At 37.2% G+C, this 18,689-nt stretch overlaps 3 protein-coding genes across 5 annotated transcripts; 2 read left to right on the top strand and 1 right to left on the bottom strand.

Moving 5' to 3' along the window:
- Positions 1-628: 628 nt before the first annotated feature.
- Positions 629-5,085, top strand: LOC135111065 (zinc finger HIT domain-containing protein 1-like). 2 transcript variants are annotated; one of them, XM_064023982.1, is made up of 4 exons: positions 629-786; positions 2,305-2,392; positions 3,428-3,650; positions 4,474-5,085. In XM_064023982.1, the coding sequence occupies exons 2-4, from the start codon at positions 2,374-2,376 to the stop codon at positions 4,700-4,702; spliced, it is 471 nt and encodes a 156-aa protein (XP_063880052.1). In that variant the 5' UTR covers positions 629-786; positions 2,305-2,373; the 3' UTR covers positions 4,703-5,085. The 2 variants fall into 2 exon arrangements, with proteins under 2 accessions (XP_063880052.1, XP_063880051.1); XM_064023981.1 differs by lacking the exon at positions 629-786 and adding an exon at positions 1,307-1,433.
- On the bottom strand, positions 4,719-17,659 carry LOC135111061 (coiled-coil domain-containing protein 97-like). Of its 2 annotated transcripts, XM_064023974.1 has the most exons (8): positions 17,502-17,659; positions 13,961-14,118; positions 13,146-13,449; positions 12,689-12,805; positions 10,682-10,858; positions 10,086-10,337; positions 9,093-9,247; positions 6,891-7,886 (listed from the first exon to the last, which is right to left on the bottom strand). In XM_064023974.1, exons 3-8 carry the CDS (start codon positions 13,430-13,432, stop codon positions 7,099-7,101), a joined length of 1,776 nt encoding a protein of 591 aa, XP_063880044.1. In that variant the 5' UTR covers positions 13,433-13,449; positions 13,961-14,118; positions 17,502-17,659; the 3' UTR covers positions 6,891-7,098. The 2 variants fall into 2 exon arrangements, with proteins under 2 accessions (XP_063880045.1, XP_063880044.1); XM_064023975.1 differs by lacking the exons at positions 6,891-7,886; positions 9,093-9,247 and adding an exon at positions 4,719-5,810.
- Positions 5,921-9,092, top strand: LOC135111062 (uncharacterized). Its single transcript, XM_064023976.1, has 2 exons — positions 5,921-6,872; positions 7,933-9,092. The coding sequence occupies exons 1-2, from the start codon at positions 6,565-6,567 to the stop codon at positions 8,819-8,821; spliced, it is 1,197 nt and encodes a 398-aa protein (XP_063880046.1). The 5' UTR covers positions 5,921-6,564; the 3' UTR covers positions 8,822-9,092.
- Positions 17,660-18,689: the final 1,030 nt, after the last annotated feature.

The following is an 18,689-nucleotide window of genomic DNA, read 5'->3' on the forward strand; positions in this document are numbered from 1 at the left end:
GCACCGTGGGAAATACCTTCCATTACAGGGAAAGCCCATCATGGACACTCATACCAGGTCATCACAAACTTAGACACATACTTGAAGACCCCCCACAGATTATCTTGGGCCCTAACTATCATTAATATCCCAATATCTAAGAAGTATTTTGTAACTGTCAACGATCCAGTTCCTAGCAATGCTCCTCTCCTGAGAAAGTTTTTTTTTTCCTCACAAAGATGAATTTATCAGGATTTCTATGATGCTATAAAAAGGAAGGGCCATGAAAGTGGTGGCACGCAGTGAAGATCTCAGTTGTGGCTCGTATATCAGTGTTGGGTAGGTTTCAAAGCCTGCAAATAAAGGAAAGTTAATATTCGTGCATTAGAAGTATATAAATAGAAGTATATAAATCAGCGGAAGACTATGGCTGACTATAGGGTTAAGTGAAAGTAATGCTCATTGATTAGTACTTGGGTTTTGCATCACATTGAGGGTAGGCAGGGAAAAACGGGCATGCATAAGTAAACAAAAAAAAAAAAAAAGAAAGAAAAGCACAGGAGTAGTTGCAAAATTAAAAAGTGATAAAAGAACATAGGTATTCTGTAGAAAGAAGAAGAAGAAGAAGAAGAAGAGAGAGGAAACGGAGCAAAAGGAGGAAAAGGAGGAAAAGCGTCGTCCACAGTACCAGGACAAGGCAGAGGCGCAGCATCAGTGGTGTGATTGTAGTGTTGAATTTGATGTAAGCAGCTAGCAAGACCGTATTTCAAACATGGTGAATGTTATGAAAGGAATCCTGATCAAATGGTAAGTCCACCACATAGGTAACAACGCATCTTGGAAGTTTCAAGGTAGTTGTTTATGTTGGTTTGGCAGTGGTTTGCCCAGTTTGGTCTCTGCAGACAACCGTCATGTTTATATTTTCTAACACTGCTAGTGCTGGGAACTGGGGACCTTGCGTGATAGGGTGACATTATGAAATGTGAGGAATATGGAACGAAATAACTTTAGCTTACTTATTTCCTGACGCTGATTGGTGTTCCTTAGGCAAAAAAGGGAAGGCACTCATGGATAATTGGGGTCCCGGACTGGCTGGGCCCAAGGCCTGCCAGTATAAGTTGCCAGTCATTTCTGTTGCTAGTTAGGATACTGCCGCGCATCATACCATGTCATCGGTGGTCTCGTAATGGCTGTTTTCATGTTACAGTAACATTCAAATCCCCTTTCATTGAGGATTTGTAAATACTTATGCTTGTAATAAAATGTTAGTAGACTTCTTTATTCACTCGAAAGGATATAATGTATAATGTGATCCATCTACTTTTAGTGATCCTGTGATGAAGCAGTTTCTCCTGCACCTGGATGAGACCATGAAACTTGGCTCAAAGTTTGTGTTGGTGGATCTCGACGAATGTCACCTCTTTGTTCAACCAGAAGTGTATAACAGTCTAAAGGTAAATTCAACAGCCATATATATTGCTATAATTTTTCTCATAAAAGACAAAAGGGCATTTTTCAAAGAGAATAATTAATTTTATATTTTACTGTGCACAGGATCACAATTGAAATATGGAAAGCCCCTGTTCTCAAAGGAATCGCTCTTGTATCATCCAAACTGTGACGACTGTTCTTGTTGACCACCATGTACCAGTCAAGTTTATCCACATCTCCATTAACTGTTGAACTGTTTTATGTTGCATGTGATCTCGACTTGTAGCAGTATACAGAATAGAGGTGGCTTTCTACATATGAATGTTTGGATTATAAACCTTCAAAGACATGGACTAAGTGGTTCATGGCTTTTTGTAGCTTCCAGTATTTTCTTATGTTCCTGTGCTGCATCATAAATATGTATGTAAAGATCATTCAACATTTCAAATGACTGGTGGCAGCAGCAGCATGGCACAGGAAGCAGATGCTGCACTGTTGCCTCTTAAACAGTAGCACTCTCTTGGTAGCTCCTTTGAAATGTGCTCTGTACACTTTACAGGCTTTTCTCTTTCTCTCTCTCTCTCTCTGTATGTGTGTGTGTGTGTGTGTGTGTGTGATTATTTTAACACATTTTTATCCTAGTAAGCATTCAACATGGTTGTTAGTGCAAAAGTGGTGATGCCAATAACTTAACACTCTGGCTGTGGCTGTTGTTGATATGCCACCATCGTTCATTTTACCCATTATAGAGTATGTAGATTTAATATTTATTTATTTATATGAAACTTATAAACATGATCAGTATTATTATTATTATTATTTATTAAAAAAATTTTTTTTCATATGCAGCCTTTATGCATGTGTCGTGAACTCAAGAAACTTGTTATGTTTCAGAATCTGATTGATGAGCAATACGAAAAGGTGTATTACAATCAGAAAAGCAGCTTAGAGTAACTTGTCACCATGGCATCACGAGAGTCAGGTGAGAAAATGTAGATGGTTAAAATGACACTTTTGATTCATGATATTGATCTAGAAAATTTTTCACTTAATGTTTAGTTATGGTTTGATATTTTATTGATATTAACAAACATTTGTATTACATGCTTGAATTAGATTATTAAGTATTTTGGTTGCTATTTTCTTTGTAAATAAATAATTAAATGGATTTTGAGAAATGTTTCTCATTGCATGAAGTAATTGTATTAAGATAATCAAGAAATGAGAATACATGATCTGACAGTTTGGAGACACTGCACTGAGCATGGTCATTGGTCTCACTTCATCCAACAGGGGTGAAGTGAGGCACAGCTGGGTGGCCAGCAGGACTTCTTGACACTGTTTTCTTGATCTTTAATAGTGTTGCTAATTGTATTTCAGCAGGGGATGCCACAGTTATGTATTAATGTTAGATAAAACAGATATGATGGTGTTAGAGATTTAGGATATCTTGGAAATAATTTTTAATGATAATATTTAGACAAGAGTACTTACACTATGTTATTCTCCCAAACAGAAAAATGTAATCAACTATCATGACATGCATTCATTGGGAATACCATACAGGAACAGAATGCACTTTATTTTTGTTTTTAATTTAAAGTAGAGAATTTGGCACAAAGTAATTATGGGAGGTGATTGGGTGCTGGATCATAAGCTTGGGTCCAGGGAGGTAGGGGATGGTTGTCAAAATTCCATAGACTGTAGAAGACACTCTTTCCCCAATCTTCCTGGTGAAGTGACATGGGAAGCCAGAGATGAAACATATGTCTGGCAATATACACAGTAGTTTAGATTTTGTTAACTTTTAATATTTTTGCATAATGAAATTTGGTTATGAAAATTTTGCTATATTAAGTTAAATATAACTCTACTGTATGCAAGAAAGAACACACTGCATTTTGATGATGTCATTCTCCATGGAGTAGCTTCCTGGAATCACTGCAGCATCAGCAATGTAGATACAATTTTTTATAATGTTTATAAGTCTTCATCAGGATATCAATCTGACTTACAGGTCGCCAAAAAGATGCTTCTTCAAGGCGTATCTTGGATGAGAGTGCCAGAAGGAGACGAGCCAGAAAAGCATTAGAGGCACTTGAACAAGACAACTTCCATGATGACCCACATGCAAACTTGGTTATGAGCAAGAAGGCACCTAAATTTGAAGAATCACTTGATGGTTCCAGAAATAAAGATCGAAAGAGAAGAACTAGAAGTTCAGAATACTTCAAGCAGAGGTGAGGAAATGTGAATAGGAGTTAATGCTGCAAATGGAGGAACTTTGTATAATTTGTAGTTTTAGTGTATTGTATGCATTGTTTTTGTTGCCAAAATCAAGATTTATAGTAGTTCGTTATTAAGGGATTGTATGCATGCAGCTGCTTGCAGTATAGCCTGTCTGTGATCCCAATGTTAAAAGAAATCAGGTCTTCATAACCCAGTGAAAACATGGATCTTTTGTGAAGGTCCAGGTTTTTGAAGATACAGTCCCTATCTATAAAGATTGCATTCTTGTTTTAATTGTATTAACATGAAGCATGCTCAGCATAAATGCTTGACAAGAGAAATAAAAATTATATGCATTGGAAGCTTATTGTCTGTCATCTCTCAGGAGGAGGGAGAGGAGAAAAGTGCATTCTTGGTTTCACAAGCTGGTATCTTAAGAATATGTTTAACACAATATATGCTTTGCATAATTGAATGGAATATAAACTATATTTGATAAGGTATTTCTGTTATTATACAGGGAATATATAAGACAACGTGAAAAAGTAATGCATGACATGGCAGCCTTGATGCTCCCCTTTTGGACTAGCCACTACTAAAGCTGTATGGCAACATGTTGTTCATTCATTAAGGCATCATGACTGTTATGATTTGTGGGCTAAAGCCCGAGAGATCCCTTCAGAGGAAATTCCAGATTGTGAAAGCAATTCGGGTGACACACTAAGGATATGCTTCCATGAAATCAGGTCCAGGATAAACAATGAAATTTCAGTAATACAAGTACTTATTGTTGTCTTTGTTTTAATACTATTAAGTGAGGTTAATTTTTTTTAGATTTCGTAAAACCTTCACCATACTGCTTGAAGAGGAGCAAGCACTATACCCTGATGGTCCTAATTACCTGACAGTTCAAGCCCCATCTTCAAAAAGGCCTGAACGTCGCTTGTGTGCAGTTTGTGGCTTCCCTGCACCTTACACATGCATTCCTTGTGGCTCACGATACTGCTCCACCAAGTGTCTCTCCACTCATGAAGATACACGGTGTCTGAAATGGACTGCCTAAACATTTTTTTGTACGAGTAAGTAGTGGTATCAAGTGGTGAGATCATAGAATGTATTTTCTTCTATTCAGAAAGCCAACATTAGAGTTCACCAATTCTAGTAACTGGCTCATAAATGATAGGAAGGGTTATGTCCAGTTGATAGGGAGATTGCTGTGGGGATGACAAACTTACTCCATTGTGAATTTTCATTGTGAATTTTTGGACAAAATGCAGTAGGATCATCAGTGATTATATTTTTTGTTACAGAAGTATATAGTACATGTATGCATGGTAAACTTTTTGCAACAATAAATTTATAGTTTTGAGAAGGTCTTTCACAATAAAAAGCATCTCCATTCATGTAAGAGGTAATATTTTTAAAAATAAAATATGAATAAACCCATTAATTCTGTTGTCTGTACCCTTAGAGAAATGTTATATTCTCTGGCTTCAATAAAGCCAGATGCTATGGAATTTTATCTATAATAGTGTGAGTACCAGTAATGGACACCATAAACAAAAAACTGACTTCCTCTAATGCAAATCTATAATTTTAAAAATTTGTGGAAACACTGGCAAACAAAATCACAGTTGTTTTTTTATGTTTTTCAAACTCATGTTTGCAAACATAATATCACTTCTGTAACTTAAGAAGTGGCCACCTGTGACAAGGTCAGGTATGCTGAATTTCATGAGTACAGCAGGTGGAGTTATGCTCTCTAAAAGGAAAAATACTGAATTCTTTTAAATTTCTGTACATAATTCCTGTACAACATATAAATTCTATTGTAAATTATACACATGGACTGACATTTACTTGCATGCAATCTAAAGAAACTGCACAGAAGTTGAACAGTTGAATGAGACTCCACAATACTTTTAAGAAAACATATCCTACACTTCAATATATTCACTGGTAAGTAGTTTCCACCATAATGTTATTACAAGACCATTGCATTCACAATTTGCAACTTACTCTTAGAATTATTTGGTCATTCATGTCAGCTTCCCTTTTCATTGTAATCCATGTCAAGATGTGATCCTTCTTCTTCCTCATCAAAGTACCTTTCCTCTTCATCTCTAGCTTGGATGTCTAACAGATCAAGGGCATCATTGTCATCAACTTCCCTGAGAAAAATGGATACATAATTAAGAATTATACACTACATTATGGGCAGTTAACATTTAGTCAAAACTTTGAACTTTTCTGAATAATGTTTCATGTTATTTTACTTCATCCCATTAATTTTCTTGTCTAGTTTTTCTGTTTTATGTCTTAATTTCCTCTATTCACAAATTCTGGGCTTCAATTTTCTACTCAAATTCTTACCATTGCTTTAAAAGAATCACAAAATATATCAGGTAAAGGCACGTTTTCCTGTTGATTAGTAAATTTTTTTCAACCAAAATTTATGCTAACTCAATCTCCTGTACAAATAGTACCACTGTATTCCATGTGCATTATAAGAGGAGATGGAAAGATTCAGAAACTGGAAAAGTTTCTTCTGGCATTTATAGGGATAGCTATCAAGAAAAGAATAAAAAAAAATCTTTCAAATGTTAGGAGAGTTATTGTTGCTATAAATACGATTTAGTTCAAGTAACTCTTTTGGATGGCAACTTGCTGTCTGAAATTCTTCTTAGTTACCAAAGTTTTTATTAAATTTCAACCCTTTCTGCTTAAAGATTGATCTTGGCATAGAGCAGAAATTTTTTGGTACAAGACTTGTACAAAAGGTGCAGCTTAAAGGTCGATTCACACACATCAGTGACGTATCAGTGCCGTGTCCGTTCAGTGTCAGTGATACCGTGTTGTTTCCGTGACGTCTATTCACACACATCCGTGGTGCTGCCGTACACCGTGAAATCAGTGTTTTCCAGGATGGCAAAGTTTTCGGACGTGGAGTTGGCAATGATTGCCATAATTCTTGATGAAGAGGAAGAGGCAGAACAAAAAGTGAAGAAAAGAAAGTGGGTACATGAAGCGTGGCAGAAAAGAGAAACTGAAGGAGAGTTTGCGACTCTGTTCAAGGAATTAACAGATGATGAAACCAAATTTTTTCAGTACTTTAGAATGTCCAAAAACTGCTTCTGGATATTGTTCAATAAAATGAAAACTCAACTGAAGAAACAAGACACCCACTGGAGAAAGGCCATTAAACCAGAGGAACGATTAGCAGTTTGTTTAAGGTAAAATAATACTCCGTCTTTGTAGTTGGTCATTTACTGCACTTATCTATCTAAATCCGTGCTGGAGATTTCATAGACTCTTTAAACTTTTAAAAGTTTATTTTCATGCTAAGTGACAGTACGTACATTAATTTGTTTCTCACTCTCAAAATTCATCATTACTTATGTGTGTTTCTTGACGTTAGTGATAACTCTAATGTTTTAAGTTGTATAGCCTATTGAAGAGTTAAGAATCCTGAAAAGTTGAAAAGTAGTTTTGCAAAGGATTGGCGCTGTTTGGAACTGATGTATAAGTAGATAACTTCTGTTGCTGATCTCCATATGTTACTGTTGTATGTTCCTGCACTGGCTGAGGTGAGGGATGTGGAGTCGAAGTTGATGATGTAGAAGCTGAAGGCTCAGGTAGTCTTTCAAATGATTGTTGATTGATAAGCATTTGCATTTCATATTTCTGTACTGTAGCAAATATTTCAGATTTTGCTACATTCAAATAATAAGGGGTCAAAGTCTTGAGAGTTGGAGCAATGCCTGCTAGAAATGCGTCAACAGGGTGTGGTGGGGTGGAAGCGGTTTGATTTTCTTGTTTACTTATCAAATACTCCATTAATTTTGCAGAAGCTGTTTGTTGAGGTGCCACTCTCTTCTTTGATTTTCCTGCTAATGACTTAACTTTAGCTTCAAGAGTAGGCTTTGGTGAGGGCAATGGTTGTGTCTGCAAATCTTCATGCAGGCCTCCGTCCAATACTGTTGGTTCCCCTGCATCTGTCTGGATGTTCTCTTCTTCGTCCTCCTGGTTTTCTACAACATCGTCGTGATTGTTTCCTTCATGTTCCTCACTTGCGATGTTTCCCTTTGTTTCCCTCTCGTGCATGTATAACTTTAAAAAGCTTAATTGCTCAGAAAATTTGTACAGTTTAATTTTCTTTGCACTTTGCCCACTCTTAGTTGAAGTCTTCTTCATAGATTTTCTGTAATTGTCCCTTATATTGTTCCATCTGCTTTTACATGCTGAACCTGAAACAACAAAAGTTTTGATATAAGTTAAATTTCCTTGTTTCAGGTACCTAGCTACAGGGGATTCCTTAAGGACAATTTCGTTCAGCTACCGCTTGGGGCATAGCACAGTGTACAAAATTGTTATGGACACTTGCAGGATAATAACAGAAAATCTCATGAGCGAAGTACTACCAAAACCTTCAACAGAGATGTGGAAATCCATTGCTAGTGACTTTTCAACACTTTGGAATTTTCCTAACTGCTTGGGAGCTTTGGACGGGAAACATTTTACCATTCAGGCTCCCCCAAATAGTGGTTCTTTGTACTTTAACTATAAGAAGACATTTTCAGTTGTTTTGTTGGCGCTTGTTGATGCACATTACAATTTCATCACAATTGATGTTGGTGCATATGGAAAGAGCAGTGATGGTGGAATTTTTGCAAATTCTGGTCTAGGCAAAACACTACAGCAAGGCACATTATCAGTACCAGGGAATGCTACATTGCCAGGCACAAATAGTACTAAGGCTCCGTATGTAATGGTTGGTGATGAAGCATTCCCTCTAAAAACTTATTTGATGCGACCATATCCTGGACAAGATTTGGATAATTCTAAGCGTGTCTTTAATTACAGACTGTCTCGTGCCAGAAGAGTTGTTGAAAATACGTTTGGCATTTTGTCTCAAAAATTTAGAATATGTAACAGAAGAATTCAAGCAAAACCAGAAAATGTTGATCACATGATACTTGCAATCTGTGTTCTGCATAATTTCATTAGAAAATATGATGTAGAAACACGCCCGCATGTGGTAAATGCAACAGTGCCTAAAACAGCAGAAGCAAGACTTGAAAATCTGCCTCTGCAGGGTGGAAATGCAACAAGAGATGCGTTAGCTGTAAGGGAGCTGTACAAAGATTACTTTAATTCAGAGGCTGGATCTGTGCCATGGTAGTTTTGATGACTGCATATAAGAAGTCTAGGTACCTAGCAAAAGTAAACCTGCCATGTAGTGTGACTACAAAATTAAGAATATATCAAATACATAAATGAAAAAGAAAAATGTGATGTGAGGTGTTGTGGTGTGGTATGAGGTGTGGTCTGCTGTGGTGTGGTGTGGTGTGGTGTGGTGTGATGTGAGTTGTTGTAGTTTGATATGAGGTGAGATGTGGTGGTGTGGTGTGATGTGTTAGACTACTGTACACAATATTAAAAAGAGTACTTACCATCTACTTTCATTTCTTCTCCTATTTTATTCCATATATCTTGTTTAAAGTTGGAATCCATATATTTTGGTTGTGAGAGATCATACAGAACTGGATGGTTCCGCACCAGTTCAATGAGTAGTTCGTCATCCATAGCTTCCGGCGTCCGTGAAAATCTGAAAAATATCGGTGGCGACGATATTCAGTTTCACGGAACGGAGACGTAACGGTCACTGAGAGTCAAAACACGGTACTGCGCCGGACGTGTGTGAACGCGTCAGTCAAATTCAAAGTAACGATATTTTTTTTCACTGACACTGAAGCACTGAGCGGATACGGCACTGATACGTCACTGATGTGTGTGAATCGACCTTAAAAGTGGCAAAAACTGAACAAAAAGGAGAGAGAGAGAGAGAGAGAGAGAGAGAGAGAGAGAGAGAGAGAGAGAGAGAGAGAGAGAGAGAGAGAGAGAGAGAGAGAGAGAGAGAGAGAGAGAGAGAGAGAGAGAACATTCTTGGAATGGCCATGGAAAAAAGTATAAGAGAAAGTATATGGACCCTAAAATCATCATTAAATTAGGACCCCAATTTTTAGACAGCAAGTTCTGTTCAGTTTCAGTAACCTCTAAACCAATGGTCTGGTTGTCTGATATATCTGATTGTGAGTAATTCAAGTCTTTGATTATGAGTAATTCATGTAATTATTTTTTACTCTTTTATCTATGCCACTACAACGTAATACCACAAAATATTTTTGGCCTGAAATGTTTTAAAGTCACTGAAAACCCCTTCTCTGTAATATTTATATCCCCACAATGAGATATGATGGGAGGTCTTGTCTGGGCTTTGGAAATGTACCATGGAATTCATGTATAACAAAGCTTTACATACTGAAATATTCCTTTATCCTAGCACTGACAGTAAGGTTTTCAATGTATAGTTAAACTAAGTTGAAGAGACTTCAGAAAATAGTGATAACTGTGCTAAGAATCTAATGATAAACACACTGACTTACTTGTAATCAAAATCCTTGTTTTCTCCTCTTATAAAAGCATTGTACCCTGCAGAATAGAATTCTTCTTTGAACATTTGCTTTTCTCTAGATTCAATACCAGAATCCATCTCTGCATCTCCATCATCATCATCATCATCATCATCTGAGTCTGAGTCTTCTTCCTCAAGCATGTCATCTTCTTGATCTTCTTGCCGTTTCTTCAGCTCCTTGTGTGCACGATAGTCAATGTGATGCAGAAGCAGAGTAGAAAACCTATTTGAAAACAAAATGCAAATTTTAGTATGAAAACATCAAAATAAAGATTCCCAAATGGAAATAAAAGAAAAATCTCAAAATGGAAATAAAAATAAAAATTCTAGAATATCAAAATAAAAATTATATTATGTAAAAAAAAATTCTAGTAAGATCAAAGTAAAAATTCTAAATAGTTAATTACAAAATAGTAGGAAACACAGAAATGTTAAAACCACCTGCAACAAAGAAACCTGAGGCCTCTACTCAGAAATAATCTTGATAAACTGTTGAGGCCAACATAAACTATTAAATCTGATTTAAAAAGCAAAAAATATTTTGTACACGGTGAACCTTACACTTACTTTTCCTCAGTGCTATTAGCACTATACTTTTGGTCCCTTTCTTCTTGAGTTTGGTGTTGACCAATGAGGTGATCATAAAGAAGTGGATCACGTCGTTCCATTTCTTCTTCGCTGAAATAATCTCCAGACTTTCGCATCTTCTGTAAGGCAGCATACCTTCTATTCCGTACTGTTATTCTGTAAATTGTTAACTGATAGTACAGAATGTTCACATAATCTGTAATCATCTGCTACTCCTATTATTAAAAAAAAAATTCCACAATGAAATGCCTTGCTGGCTAACACTCAGTTGTGTTCAGTTCACATTAACTAAAAGTCCATCTTGCTCATATGGCAAGAACACAGTTGTGTTCAGTTCACATTAACTAAAAGTCCATCTTGCTCATATGGCAAGAACAATTTCAGTGTATGTAATTATGTTCAATGTTTCATTTATACTGTTTAAAGTCATGCAGCAAAGATCCTTCGTACAGCATCAGTAATGTATATGTACTTACAAAAGACAGGGTAAAATATTCACAATTGCAGTAAATATCAGAGACCATTCAAAATTAGTTCAAATTCTGTATAGTATGCAACACACATACACACACATATAGCTTGCTTGTTTAGTAGTATCAGTAGTATCATCCTCAGCTGTCATTTGGTAAGCTGAATTTCACACCACACTTGTACCAAGGATTTTTCAGTGATGGAGTGTTTGATGTGTAAAAGATCTCAGATTAACCCAAAAATTGGACAATAATAGTGTCTGATTCTGGTAAGAGGTCAGAGTTCATCAACTTCTCTCTTTTAACTGACTGTCTTAACCCTCTCTCTCTTCACTGAAATGTAGCATTTCTTGCTCTCTTCTGTTGTTTTTTTTTTCGCGCTAACTGCTCTCCTGATCTTATGAACTAGATGCATCCCCTCCTCCCATGACCTTGCAGCACAAGGCTTTCTACTTTCTCTCAGCCTTATTCTGTCCATCTCCCTAATGGAAAAGTTAATTAGTATTATCAATATTTCATTCTACTTACTAGTAAAGTTCCTGCCTAGTTCCCAGGATAATTTTTGGCTGAATTTTTAACATTTACGTTTACAATGCACCAATCAATGGACAATTTTTGATGGTCAAATGAGAAATGGAAGAGTATTTGTAAAGGCTAAACTGGTTCATTCGTGGCCTCTTTCAATATTCTAGAGTGGACCCCACAAGTCTGGGCAACTTGCATTTCTTAATCTTGTGTATGATCTTTATGGTTTTCTTTGTGAATGTTGAACTTAAAAATGGTGTATTGTTTCTTGTGGTAGTAAGTACTTTAGCACTTAGTAATGCTCTTCCAACTGAGTGTCTCTTCATATTCCCAGGATGTTTTATGTACCAGTTTATCTTTGTTTTAGCAGTTGGGAGTCTAATCATTTGATCTGGGTTTAGATGGAAAGTATTTTCAGAACAATATGTAATTTACATATTATTTTTCATGATTTGAGGCTCCTTTTCATTAACCACTTTACAGATTGCCATTCTACTTGTTTATTTATCTGTACTCTCTCTCAGTCCCTCTGATTTTCTCTGTAATAACTTCTAATTGACTTCAATAGCTTTGTGGGATAAAAATTCTCCTACAGCATCTGTTTTTTCTTGATCTTAACCCTTAATTTTCCATCAATTGGGAAGTTGATGTTTAATCTATGTCTGTTGGAATGAGAATGAAAAAATATCTGTTAATTACACTTAGTAGTACTTCATCCTTAAGTATCTTCCATTAAGCTTGTGTCCCTGGCTTCACATAAGACCTCTCCATAATTTATGAAGAGCTTTATCCTAAACACACACATACAACATGTGAGAGAGAGAGAGAGAGAGAGAGAGAGAGAGAGAGAGAGAGAGAGAGAGAGAGAGAGAGAGAGAGAGAGAGAGAGAGAGAGAGAGAGAGAGAGAGAGAGAGAGAGAGAGAGAGAGAGAGAGAGAGAGAGAGAGAGAGAGAGAGAGAGAGAGAGAGAGAGAGAGAGAGAGATTCTTACTTTGCTGTGTGCTTATTTTTGCTCTTCAGCGTCTCGGTCAAAAAATGATCCACTTCAACATCACCTTCGTATTGCAGAAAATACTGTAAGTGTTCTCGTTCCAGATACTTGCCAAACCTGTGTTAATAAATACAAATCAGTCTGCAAACTTCTTATGATCTCATTAACATTACACTTACATTGCCATATTCACTATCAACAATAATATTATTTTCAACCATAAACTAACAAGGCTCAAACTTTAAAAGATGGTAATAAATATGAATAAGAATAATCACAAATCCTTTAATGCAATGGGGATGACTTTCTAAAGCACACATTTCAATTTTAGGGGGGGGGTTTGTTTCAGAAAAAAAAACACTTTACCATGGAAAAAAAAAAAACAGGTTCAACTTGTGGAAGTTGAACAGAAAATAAGAACCATAAAAAAAAAGAAAAAATATCAAGCTCACATTACCTGTATAAGAACTGTCCAGGTTTCTCATTTAAAAGCTTTTCAATTATTTCTTTTCTTTCTTCATAAGTGAGATCAGGTTCATACTTTTGCTGACTTTTCACTTCAACATTACTGGTAGATAGAAAATGCACTAGTCGATCTCTGAGTGGTAATGCATACATGTCATCCTTTTTTGTGGCTGTGCTTCCAGGTATTTCACTAGCTGCACATAGTCTCTCTGGTGATGACTGTGCCTGGTGACATTCTTTTCTCTTGTCTTGTTCCTCATCTTCAAATTCACCCCACATGAGTTTGACTTTGAGAACTAAAACAGAAAAGTGAGGTCATTCATTTACTTGATTAATGAAATGATTGTAAGTATTGAAATCTTTTGAGGGCAAAGAAGAGACAATTTCCAGTCTTTTATAGCAATGGTACACACACACACACACACACACACACACACACACACACACACACACACACACACACACACACACACACACACACACACACACACACACACACAGGAGAGAAATATTGCTAGCCTTCCTTTCTTGCTAATTTGCATGGTTACAGCTACTCTGCTTACATCCCACATCTAATCTCTAAGTGAACAGGGCTTAAAACACTTACTGAGACAACCCCATATCATTGCCGTCTTTCTAAAGATTTGAACACTAATCCTCTTAATTGTAACACAAGCACACTGACCACTATACTATTATCATATGTGACGAAGATTATAATAACAGCAGACTTCAGTAAGGACCTCCTAAATGGCAAATATAAAAAATCTGTATCAGATACAAGAAAGTAGAGGGAGAAACACTGACCACGTTATAAGAAGCAACAGTAAATGGTGGATTTCCCAAATGCCCAAGTTTCTTTGCCTGGATTTCATATGTTGGTTGCTGGACAAGTCAACAAATCTAGATCTTGACTTGTTGAGGTCAAAGGCTGTGGTTGGTAAGGCAGCCAACGTCAGCAGCATCTGTGGAAAATTTTTGAGCTAAAGAAAACATCCTAATAAAGAATTTTTGTAAGTAAATACATATTGCTTCATATCTATCCTTTTTTTCCTGATTCAAAAAGATTAATAATTTTTTTAATGAAAGGAAACTAGCAGGACTTTAGAACAACAATTATTATTAACCTATAATACAATTAACTCCTAACAGAAAATGTGACTACCTACCCAAGTTGCTATATTTAGTAGAAATACTGAATATTATGATTAAGAAGATGCAGTTTGAAACCCACTATGTCTGAAATTTGTTGTGATGCCACTGCATTCTCAAACTTTTAGGCTGAAAGCAGCAGGAAACACTTACAGACTGAGAGGGCAGCAACATGACAGTGTTTGTGTGACAATACATGATGTCCTGAATAGCTTACAGCCCTTGTTTCATTCTTTTCTATATATAATATAATTGTGACCATTTGTAAACTGTATTGTGACAGTATGCTTCTCATTCTGCTTCAGTATGATCAACATGGCAAGGAGGCTGCCAGTAAAGGGCAATATTAATCCCTAAACATGTGAGTGAGTCAGTAAGACTGTCTACGGCCTTCACATGACATTTTATTGTTTATGTGAGGGATCTGTGGGTCAAACTGGAATTATCACATCCATACATCTTGTGGAACCACTTATTCAGCAAACTAGATGTGAGTGTCCATTACAGTTTCACCTGTAGTGACTGGGAGTATAAAAGCTCCCAGAATGAACTTGCAAACTTATGGTTGAACACTAATCCTCTTAATTGTAACACAAGCACACTGACCACTATACTATTATCATATGTGATGAAGATTATAATAACAGCAGACTTCAGTAAGGACCTCCTAAATGTCTGAGGCACTGTTCTTCTGTTCTTCCAGTCAGAGGCCTAATCCCCAGCCATGGTGAAAGCCTCTCATAGATAAAGACATCCTGCCTTCTGATACATTTCTCAGGGCGCATAATGCATCTATAATTTTCCAAATCCTTATACCTCCTAGTCAGCCTGTCATTGGCCAGCAGCAAGGTGCAGGTAGGAGGTTGTAATGTTAGGTTAGGGTCAATTGGACTTCAAGAAGAATATTGTTATGGCAGGAGGTGTTGCTAGGTGGGACACTACTGTGAGGTGTGGGGGTATGTCTGTTGGCCCATGCTTGCTTGGCCACATGCACCAAGCAAGGTGTGGGAAGGCATAAAACTTCTGGGCACTGAGGCACAAGAGAGGGGAGACATGGAGCAGAGCAGTGGAGGCAGCAGCAGTGTCAAGACAAGTCTGGTGCCTGTGGTCTGGAGGCAGCAGCTGTGACACCCTGGCAAGCAAACCTGAGGCGAGGGTGGGAGCACATGTGGTGACTGGAGTTTAGTATCTGGACATGTAGTGGCCTGTGCCAAGTGCTAAGGAGGCCAGAGGGAGCAATGGCATGGAGGAAGACCACAGAAGGTAGATGTTATAGCCAGCTGTGGAATCTCCCCACTGCTGGAGGAACAGAGGTTAGTGGAGTCTCTGTGAGGTGTCTGCTGTGTACCTGAGGGTTGACATAAGGAAGGGTTGCATGAAGAATACATCCTATAACTATGAGGAGTACTGGTTGCTGGGAAGTGCAGCTGAGAGAGATTCTGCAGTATCCAGCCATAGCCTTGTGTCACACTGTGAACTGTGAGTCATGCCTTGCAAGTTGGGACGTGCCTCTTTCATGTGTGTTTCTGCGTGGACATCCGAGTGACTTTGTGTTCGTTGTATGAGCATGGATAGTATGTGTGACAGAGACATGAGATAATTGTGCCCTGTTCTCTAATGAGGAAATATATGCCTGTGATGGCCATATAGTCTTTGCATATCCTTCTTACCTCACACTCCACTACTACATCAATCCCTATGAGTTGCTTCCACCTGCATCATGACGCCAGGTGGTAGAGTGAAAGCTGTCCTGACTTCTCTTTTAGAGTGGCTGCCTATCTGGATAAGAGTGTTACTAGTGGCTGGTTGGCTGTGGGCAGCAATGTAAGTGGTGGGTGCCGCAACAACACATTCAATTATATTTCTATGTATTTGCATAAATCTGATAAAGTTTGCTTGAAAATATCATTCTACAAAAATAACACTGGTATAGTTTTTCTTAGAAACCCATTGTTCCCAAGGAATTATGCAGCTATAATTTATACAAATGTAACACCACATATGACAACTACAATGCAAATCCAAGAGGGTCTATGATGCATCTTCTTCCCAAATATTAAAATGCAACAGTATCATGAAGTAAACTAACATAAAGTAAAATAAAATTTAAACTTATATCTTGCTGTGTTAGTTTTTACAGAAGACAATTGAGTTATTTTATTTTATTTTATTTATTTATTTATTTATTTTTTCTTACTTCATAATTAGTATTTACTAACTAATCTAACTGTCAGCCTGCAAGGTTAACCTCTTCACTCTGTGGAATATTAACTCTGCAGAACCTACATTTTCTGTAAGTGCCATATAAATTTTAATTAAGTTCTGTAAAGTTTTGTGGAATGACCACTGTACTGGTATGCTTGATAATGTGAAAAAGCGACCCAGGGTTTCGGGAAGGTGGATGCTGTGTTCATAAGAACATAAGAACATAAGAAATAAGGGAAGCTGCAAGAAGCGACCAGGCTTACACGTGGCAGTCCCTGTGTGAAATATACCTACCTATTTCCATCTATTATCCCCATCCATAAACCTGTCTAATCTTCTCTTAAAGCTCTCTAGTATCCTAGCACTAACAACATGATTACTGAGTCCGTTCCACACATCTACCACTCTATTTGAGAACCAATTTTTTCCCATCTCCTTCCTAAACCTAAATTTTTCAAGCTTGAATCCGTTTTCTTGTTCTACCCTGGTTGCTGATCCTAAGAATTTTACCTACATCCCCCTTGTTATAACCCTTATACCACTTAAAGACTTCTATCAGGTCCCCTCTTAACCTACGTCTTTCTAAAGAATTTTAATTTAACAACTTCAATCTCGCCTCGTAAGGAATACTCCTCATCCTCTGTATCCTTTTTGTCATTCTCCTCTGTACTGATTCTAATAGACCTATATCTTTCCTGTAATGTGGGGACCACAGAACTGCACAGCGTAGTCTAGATGAGGTCTGACCAGCGCCAAGTATAACTTTAATATTACTTCCGGCCTTCTACTTTTAACACTCCTAAAAATGAATCCTAGTACCCTATTTGCCCTGTTTGTGGTTTCTATCCATTGTTTCCCTAGACAGAGTTCAGAGCTAACTATAATTCCTAAATCTTGTACCCTGTACCGTGGTTCGTGAAGGCTCAGGTTTGTTTACGAATCACAATTTGTCACACTCCGCAGTTCACTCAAAAGGAAAATGAATACGTACTGATTCGTTCAGTTCATGTCAGCTTCATCGAAACTAAAGGGAGCAATGCCTAATCTTGAGCAGTTGTGTTTGGTGTCATAAGGAACACATCCGCGTCAAGGGAGACGTCCGCGCTAACAACTATAATGCGAGACAGACTTCTCAACGGGACATATTTCACCAGGATGTCCCTTTCAGAATGTCTCTTCCTTGCAAGGGAAGATTGCAATCTTAAGTAAATATTTTGGATATTTTCTCTGAAATGGAAAATCACAGACTCCTTTGTTACATATCAGATAAAAAAAAAAAAGAAAAAAAAAATCATAGCAAAGATAAAAACTAACAGCTACTGTAACCTACTACATATATCTAGTTCTCGTTACATGCGTACTCTGATTATGCAGATTCACGTTTATGCGATGACCCTAAAAGTGTCAGGTGTTCTTAGTATACGAGAAAAATAACTTTTATGCGAACTGTTCGACAGCGGGGTTTCAGAGATGATGTATGTGACGTGGGTTGGTGAACAACGTTCACAGCTTGCGTTGTGTTCTTGACTTACATTTCTTACAACTATGGGCTCTAAGCGTTCTAGAGCTGAACCTGGTGATAAACGTAAGAAGACTGCTTCAACCCTGAAGACCAAGTTGGAGATAATCAACAGGGAGGGTGATGATGAGGGATACACCGCCTTTGGCTGCTTCCACAACCTTAGTGAGTTGACCATCTACAACATCGTAGATAATAAATTTAGATAAGAGACCCGTGCTGCTGTCATTGTAGTCATCGCAGGGTCGTGGCCCTTAATACTTAATGTAAAGATCGCAAAGACTGGAAAGATCCAGCTGTAGGTGTAGAAAGGCTATGTTATTTACATTTTAGTTCTTTCGTTCACTTCATAAGGGGCTTAGTGCTGACTGGGCTTGGGACCAAGCAAGCCAAGTCAGGGTTTTGGCTTCTTGAATGTGTTGCTTTTCTTTCACAAAGTACCTTTCCTATGTCCACGTGTCGCTCGTAGAAAACCGCGAGGACTCGGTTGTTAAAACAATGAGTTTGAGGGGATTTTGTTGCCTCATCTACTTATTAATATATATATATATATATATATATATATATATATATATATATATATATATATATATATATATATATATATATATATATATATATATATATATATATATATATATATATATATATATATATATA

The sequence above is a fragment of the Scylla paramamosain genome, chromosome 21 (genome assembly GCF_035594125.1).
Source record: "Scylla paramamosain isolate STU-SP2022 chromosome 21, ASM3559412v1, whole genome shotgun sequence".
NCBI lineage: Eukaryota > Metazoa > Arthropoda > Malacostraca > Decapoda > Portunidae > Scylla > Scylla paramamosain.